The sequence below is a fragment of the Triticum aestivum genome, chromosome 7B (genome assembly GCF_018294505.1).
Source record: "Triticum aestivum cultivar Chinese Spring chromosome 7B, IWGSC CS RefSeq v2.1, whole genome shotgun sequence".
In the NCBI taxonomy this organism is placed as follows: Eukaryota; Viridiplantae; Streptophyta; class Magnoliopsida; order Poales; family Poaceae; genus Triticum; species Triticum aestivum.
The window spans coordinates 25,053,367-25,062,006 of NC_057813.1; the positions used below are offsets into that span (position 1 = coordinate 25,053,367).

The 8,640-nt window shown below is 39.1% G+C and overlaps 1 protein-coding gene across 1 annotated transcript; it reads left to right on the plus strand.

Annotated features, from left to right (window-relative positions):
* Window positions 1-6,207: 6,207 nt before the first annotated feature.
* On the plus strand, window positions 6,208-7,639 carry LOC123163057 (dirigent protein 5). Its single transcript, XM_044580820.1, has 3 exons — window positions 6,208-6,663; window positions 6,877-7,075; window positions 7,374-7,639. Exons 1-3 carry the CDS (start codon window positions 6,290-6,292, stop codon window positions 7,377-7,379), a joined length of 579 nt encoding a protein of 192 aa, XP_044436755.1. The 5' UTR covers window positions 6,208-6,289; the 3' UTR covers window positions 7,380-7,639.
* Window positions 7,640-8,640: the final 1,001 nt, after the last annotated feature.

An 8,640-nucleotide genomic window follows, 5' to 3' on the forward strand; every position in this document is an offset into this window, starting at 1 on the left:
CGAGGACGTAGAACTTTATATGCATTAAATCATGTATGGAAACTTGTTCAAAATTGTATATGGTCATCCGATGATATTGAATATATATTGTATATTCCTCTTGAATTCTTTTTGGTTCTAAGTTCAAATTTATTTGAAATTGTACATTCATATGCATGTATGTAGTACCGTAGAATATATGAAACTCCTTCAAAATTAAAATAAAGCACAAAAGAAATAAAACAATACAAATTAAATAGAAAACAGGTTTAAGGGGGGGGGGGGCTAAAACCCTAAACCTGCGGCGGCCTTTAGTCGCGGTTGGCCAGAAGAACCGCGACTAAAGGTCCTCCGCCCCGACGGCCACCTGGCGCCCACGTGGACGGGCCTTTAGTCGCGGTTCTTAAGCAACCGCGACTAAAGGGGGGGGCCTTTAGTCGCGCCCGTTCGGTCGCGGTTGCGCAACCGCGACTAATGGCAGTTGCGAACCGCGACCAAAGGCCCTTTTTCCACCAGTGCACATACCGGGAGATAGCAGCAGAGAATGTAATTTACAAACACTTTAATGATATCCAGGCTATTAGAAGCAGTAGAAAATGACAAAACTTCAAATTAAACTAGTAGGTGCATACATTTCGAGGACATGCATGAGAGATCCTTTTTTTATGAGATGTTATTGCAAGTAAAAGCTATTATACCTTTTTGGAACTTTTACCATGTCTCAAACCATGTACTTATATTTAGTTTGCTAGATTTGTATTTTTTTCTTTCAAAAAACGATATATAAAAGAAGAAGACTTAAGGACGCCATTTTTGACTCACAAGAGCATGTGGTCCCTAGAGCCAAAACAATGAAAATCGTTAGAGATTCCTATGTATAAGCTATTCTTGGTAAGCTAAAGACATTTCATCCTCTAAACTCTTGCTGAAGCCCAAAATTAACCCAGAACCGCAAATAACACTACAACAGATTAGACTGTCACGCTGGTCATAGCACCACACTGGAGTAATCTTCTACAAGTGATGTTAAATGACAAAATTGACCGTCACTACTAGAATCAGCTACTTTGCCGACTTCCTCGGCAAAGATCCAAAAGAACTCGGCAAAAATGTGTTTGCCACGTGCGGTACTTTGCAAAAAAGAAATAGTCGACAGGACACATTGGCAATAGTTAACTTTGCCGAATTTTTATACCAAGAACTCGAGAATACTCGTAGAGTCTTTCTCGAGTTTCCAAAAAGGAGAACTCTAGAAACCACTAGCGCTAAACGAAATGACCTATTAATGGTGGTGCCACGTGGCCAGAGCATTGCCGAGTTCTCGCATGCCGAATTCGGCAGACGCCTGATGAATAGAAACGTGGTGCGTGGCATAGGTGGTTGCCGAGTTATTGCCTTTGCCAAGCGTGGAACCCAATAAACGTTCAGCAAATATGATGCGTGGCAGAACTAGCTGCCAAGTTCTTATCTTTGGAGAGTATGTTGCAGGAGACCTCGGCAAATTCTTTGAAGAATAGTAATGCGACACATGGCACAGACGACTGTCAGGTTCTTGTATTTGCTGAGTATGGCACCACGGGGACTCGTCAACACCTTTCGGGAGCTTTGTGCAGGGTGAACTCGGCAAAGAAAACCCGTGGAAGACGTTCAGGAGCTGCTTCCGCATTTTCTGAGTGTGGAACTCGGCAAAGATTCCTGGAGCTACCAGCTTCTGCCACGTGTCACATTTTGCCGACTAGTGCACTCAGCAAAATGCTTCAGGAATAGTTTTGTCGAGCGACAGAACTTGGCAAGTGTTCAATCATGTTTATTTATTATTTATTGTTGGGAAATCTTGCATACAAATAAGTACATATGCATATATATCATCACAAAGATACATAACATCATTCAAATATCACTTCACAAAAACAACAAGCAATATGACGATCATTCGAATACATTTTACACAAGTGACATCGTCACAAATTTATCCAAGTTAGTCTCATTGAAGCCATGTTACTCTAATGATAGATTAAGATCCAGCTGCAGCATGGGCCGGGCCGGTCCTGCCATTCCGGTGGTCCTGGGTGACACTAACACTCGGATCCTCTCAATATAAACATTATAACAATATCTGCAAATGTTTAGATTATTAAATGTTACTGGTAGACTAGTAGAAAGAGATCGTGAATGAACCAGAAAAACAGAAAAATGAAGGTGCGTCCGTTCTAAAACTTTGGCCAAGAATAACAGGATAATTGACACATGGCTCGCCACGTACCTTATTGAGGCAAAAAAAAATCCGCTCTTCATTACGCTTTCGCGTTTGCTAGTACGTAAAATGGAAAAAAGATGTACACAACGTATATGAAAAAATTTATACAAATTTATTTAATATCTATCAAAATTATTTAATATTATTATATAATGTCGAGCTATCGAGCTAAATCGAGCGAGCGAGTGTTGGCTCATGATCAGCTCGTTTCTTGATCGAGCTACATAAAGTGCTCATTCTCAGCTCATTTCTTTTCAAGTCAAACTCAAGTCGAAACAAAATACGAGTCGATCTTGAATGGCTTACGAGCCTCGAGCTTTACTAGCAGCCCTAGCCACCACTACTCCAATCCAACTATAGTTTTTATTTTCTTTAGAGGGTCGACGATGGACTGTGTTTGTTTACTGACCCATCTTTTTTCTTTTCATTTCCCTATGTTTTTGGCTAGCTTTCGGGCTTTGTCTGCCTGTACATATTGCACATGTTCTCCCTTAATCCATGGGAGAGTTGTTGCCGTTTTTGTAGTAACATATATGGACTTGTAGTAGATTGTCATGACCTTTCGTCACAGCTAATGGCTAAATCCTCACGTACATGCATGTTGTGGTAACATGCGGACTGTTCAGATCTTAGCTAGAACACACATTAACTATCATATCATGTCATAATTTTTTATAGGCCACTGCCATGAATAATATATGAAGTACAGAGGACAATTCAAACAATCAAATTTAAATTACTATACCTGCGGCCACCCCTCGGGAATATAATTTATACTTCTTGTTTCTTTTCTTGACACTAATTGATACTTCTTGTTGGACGCGAACCAAGCCAAGTATGTACACCAACTATCTGAGTTGACAGATGTAAGTTAGCTTAATATTGACTAATAGACCTAAGATGCTAGTCATGAACGAATCCATATCATCTGTCTGTATTTGTAGATGTCGAGTCATCTTGCACTTTTTGTAATCGCCCATTGGCCAACTAGCTATTGTTTGCATGGATAAATCGTCTTATATGATATATGTTGCCCACTTTGTTACTCCCTCGGTTCCTAAATATTTGTCTTTTTAGAGATTTCAAATGACTACCACATACGGATGTATATAGACATATTTTAGAGTGTAGATCCACTCATTTTGCTCTATATGTACTCACTTGTTAAAATCTCTAGAAAGACAAATATTTAGGAACGGAGGGAGTACATTGCAAGATTTCTAAGTGCGTCAAAAGGGTGTCCCTAAAGATGTTTTATCCATAGGTTTTACATTCTTTATTGAGAGATGTTGCACAAAAGTTGTACAATGTTTCAAGTGTACACTATGTGAATTTGGTTATCCTGTTTATTAGATGGACATATCTCAATGCTTAATGGTGACACACATATACTCCAAGTTCTTTTGTTCTGGTTAGTCCATTGTTCGAGGTGATAAGCATCTATATTACCATAAGCTAATCAGTGCTTCATCAGCTTTGATAGATATCTACTCTATTTGAACTTTATTTAGAGAATTCTAGATCAGAATATTAGCAAGTAAGATACACATCAAACTATACAATTACATAAATTCCAAATGCAAGTTGCTGACCGGAAATCCCTTTTGGTGACCAAGCTCCAATGAGGCCTCCAAATTTAAAATTCAAATTTCATCAAAATCCATATTTTTACGTTTCAAAAAATTCAAAAAAAAACATAGAAATACATGAAGGCATAACACACATATGTGTAAATTTTTAGGGCAAAATACGTTGAAACGAGGGTTGTGCAAAAAATACAAATCTAGGGCTGTTTAACACATGATACTATTCATCCTCCCAGGCCATAAATTTGTCTTTTTTGTACAGGTCGCAACTCAAGGTATTTCATCATGAATTTTTTACACACATGTGGGTTACATCCTTACATGCATGCATTTTTTTGAATTTTTTGAAACATAAAAGTTTGAATTTGAATTTTTCAAAAATAAAGGGCTCCATGGAGCTCGGCCTCCAAAACGCCATTTTCATTGCTGACATGTTAAGAACCACTTTAACTTGTATCTCCAAGGACCGGGATGCAATTTTCTAGCGGTGGTTTTCTTGTATTGCTAAATCCATTAAATATGGAGCATGTGGCTCTATTGTAGAAAGTTAATTAAATGGATTTTCCAGCTGCAAAAAAAATTGAATGGATTTTCAACAGCTTAATGTTTGGGGATCCATATCGAAATTTACTCTCTATTGGGCCAGACTTTGCAAGTAAAACCAATATCATAAATGCAGCTAGTTAAATGGATCTTAACCTTCTCATAACTGGTATAACTACATGCTCTAATTTAATTAATGTGACGTGATCTTACCATAGTAATATTATTATGCAGTGCACAACTAGCAAGTCGACTAAAGATTCATAATATTACCACATCAAGGACTTCATTAACTGTCATTTATAGGTTGAACATCTGTAGATCAGATGATTTGGAAATATTCTCTGGATGGCACATCCACATCATGTTACCTATACCACAGGCTGAGCATTGAGATCTATGTGTCCAATGGATAAGAAACTAAGATACAAGGACCGCATCTATATAGCATCCATAGAGATTATAATATGGATGCACTTGACATACTGTCCACACCCATAATATATGATGGCATACAGGTCCATCCATACAATAAGAGCTACTTATTTGGCCTATGGATGCCGACATAAAGAGAATATCCGTCGGCATATACTAATAGACAAAACAATATGGCTTCAATTTGACTATCTTAGGTCTTTTCGTCAATTTTAAGCTTACATGCATGGGTCAAGTAGATAGTCATGACCTTTCACCAAAGCTAATAACTGAGGTCGCACATGCAGGCCTGTGGAGTGTTTCAAATCTTAGCTAGAACGCACATGAATTATCACATGCATGCTACAATAGTTGAATGACATCTGACGCATCCATATACTACATCCTGTCATGATATCTTTTATATGCCACTTACATGAGTCATATATGAAGTATATAGGGAAATTTAGATCTATTTTAAATTAATATACATGTAGCTAGCCGCCCCTGAGGGATTTAATTGCATATTATAATTACAATATATATATGCAACTAGTCCATGGAAATATAATTGTGTCTTTTGGTTGTACGCAAACCAAGGTAAGTACCAACGTATCTAAAGGCGTACATGTGCGTACACCAACTATCTGACTTGACACATTTAAATTAGCTTAAAAATGACGAATATACCTTATTAAGATGCTAGTCAAAATGAATCCATATCCATTGCTTGCATTAGTTGATGTCGAGCAATCTTGCACTTTCTGTAATTGTCCGTTGGCCAACTAGCTTTTATTTTTCGGATAATTTTTTCTTTTATAATATATGTTTCCCTCTTTGTTACAATTGAAAGTTGCTAAGTGCGTCAAAAGGATAAATCACCTAGATATAATCAAAGAGGGGCATGAAAATAGAAATCCCATTTATTTATAGCTTTTACAATTTTTATCGGTATGTTGTACAAAGGTGGTGTATATACCTTGTGTTTAAGTGTACACTACACGAATTTGTCTATTTATTAGATGCACATATCTAAATACTTAAAGTGGCACATGTATATTCCAAATTATTATGTTCTACATATATGGTATAGTTTACTATTGCTTGTTAGTTCATTCTTCGATGAGATAAGCATTTATATAACCATAAGAACCATAAACTTACCAATATTTAGAAATTATAGTGAATTTAGATAGTTGGCTTGTGAGACATCCTTATGCGGATAAAAAAACCATACCTCATCCTGACATGGAAAACTAGTCATGTTAGATCCTTAGTTGGATTACAGGTCTAAATTGCATAGGGTGTTAAAAAGTCTAAAACAACACTAATTAAAGGCCCAAGAGAAACCCACCAGAGGTGGGCACTAGCACTCCAAGCATTCTATATATAGGATACATCTACCCTCTTATTCTCTCACAAAACACAACGAGATACAACTCCCCCCCCTCCCCCATTCAACTAGCCCATTAAGTTCTCTCTTTTCCCCTTCTTGCATACAATCATCTCCATGGCTAGTCCATTCGGTGTCTTGGTTTGTCTACTCATAGTGCTACCACAAATCCTTGCTATTTCTAGCCCCATCCACGAGATTGCACCTCTTAAGACATGTCAGTTCCCTTGTATGACCGAGGTTAACTTGCACTTGTTCTTGCACCAATTCGTCGACGGGCCAAACAACCCAAATCGCAATGAGGAAACCTTACTCCAAGCAAGTTTTCCTTTTGGGTTTGGGACGACGATAGTCCATGACTGGACTCTTACCGAGACAACAAATTCCAGAGACACGGTTGTTGCACGTGTACAAGGTGTGCATGTCCAGGCTGGTTTAACCAAGCCTAACAGATGGTACACGACTCATAACATAGAGTTTCAGCAAGGAAGGTAATATGTTTCGCTACTTTTCAATATCTAAGTATATTTCATGAGTTCTTTGCATGCAACATTAAATTTATGTCCTTACCTGTACTATATTTGTAGCCAAGGGTTTCACACACCTTACTAGTGTATAGACACATATTAATAAGTGTGCATTTGTCAAACTCTACATGCACTTCTGACCCTATGACGGAACTTTCTATTTTGAACATGAAATAGGTTTGCGGGGTCCACCTTTCAAGTGATGGGTATAACCGCAGGTTTGGAAAGTGGGCAGTGGTCTATTGTCGGTGGAACTGGTCAATTCATTATGGCACAGGGTATAATAAGTTTCACAAATCATCCGGCCTCTACTTTTGAAGATGGTATTAAAGAACTCAATATTCGTGTACGCTTCACAAGGGATATTACACAAGCCGTAAGTATAATATTATGAGTTTATATTCAAATTCTTGTGCTCTATTTGTTGAAGAGAAATGGATTGTACCATACATATTATCCTACTGAAACTGCATTACATTAAGATATTTGTGGACATTCAAGTGCAAATGCATTAAAGGAGGTTCTCTTTTAACAACATTAGCCATATTTAACTAAATCAAATGCTTGTTGAATGTTTTGTGCATTTAGTTTATAGGGTGTTGCATATCAAGTAATGAAGCTTTATGTACGAATGCTTGACATGACACTAGCCATGGTTTCACTTTTCGCTGCAGGCTTGAGGTGGATCTCGTCCCTTGAAAGACTAGCGCCAATGTCAGTAATTTGATGGGGAAATGTGTTTGCATTTTGCTTGTAGTGTGATGGGTCGTTGTTGTGGTCTGCCTGTGTCATTAGAGTATGCGTTAGCTAGCATACCCTCTTTCTATCTTTCATTCAAAATATCATGTGGGTTTCTCGCATGGTGGATATCCAGTCCATAATCTGTGTCAACCCATCTGTTTGTTGGTGTCTATGTAATGTCTTGGATATGATGTGGAATAATGGAGTTTGTTTGTTTGAGAAAGTGTCTATCCCGAAAGCAGATTACCTCAAGGACCATAAGAGCCCCATTATTTTCCACAACGTCTAGGATAATTGCCAACAAAGATATCACCCAGGAGGCTATGACATAATGCAATTATATAAAAATGATAGCCATGTTATTTGGTAGCATCGACAGATGCATATACATGTCTTGTATTATTTTTACAAATACACAAAATATTTGTGCATTGATGTATTGCAAGCGGAAAAATTGATGCATGTTATGGAATTGAGGCTCTTAACCACAAGGACCTAGCCTCGACCTTGACTCGAACAAGGCAGGGGTACAACGGTTGTACTTCCTCCATAAAGAAATATAAGAGTGTTTAGGGAAAGCGATGTTACTGAGATGGGCGGCATCTATGGACGGCATCTGAACTTGTTATCTTGGTCGTACGTCCAACTCCAGAGATTTGCGCTAGTGGGTCCATGGCAGGAATAGGGGTGGAAGAAATTGACTTTGACTGGCGGTATACGAGGATGAACAGTGATGTGCGCCAGCGCCCGGGCTCGTCTTTTTGAAATGCACGTTACGCTGACGAGCCGAGCCGCTGATCGGGTCCGTCACGAGAACCTGACCTAAGGATCAGAAACGTAATCACGTTGTCTGCTACTTAGACACGCGTCGTCTGCTGCATGGCCAATGAGCGGCCAACACGTGTCCTGACAGACCCCCACCACTCAAACAACCACAATTGCTTTTTCCTAACTTATAGAATATCTTTTTGCCTTGCCTTATCCTGCGGACTGCTGCTGTTCCACACTCCATAGTCTCTCCTTGTACAGCTCCGTGAAAGATGATTCCGACGAGGTGAGGTCCACCGCTCGGCGCCGTAGCTGGCAGCCAGACGGGAGCTTTCGCGGCTAGCGCCGCTCGCCTTCGGCCTGCTGGGCCGCGTGGGGCAGTGGCCTTGACTGAAGGCAAGATGGGGTCTGTGCAAGCTAGCTCCGCTCTCT

What these genes read in the sequence shown, in the direction of transcription:
- LOC123163057 (XM_044580820.1), top strand. Translation starts at nt 6,290, where the DNA reads ATGGCTAGTCCATTCGGTGTCTTGGTTTGTCTACTCATAGTGCTACCA. An exon ending in ATAGAGTTTCAGCAAGGAAG is followed by an intron (nt 6,664 to 6,876) that starts GTAATATGTTTC and finishes AACATGAAATAG; the next exon opens with GTTTGCGGGGTCCACCTTTC.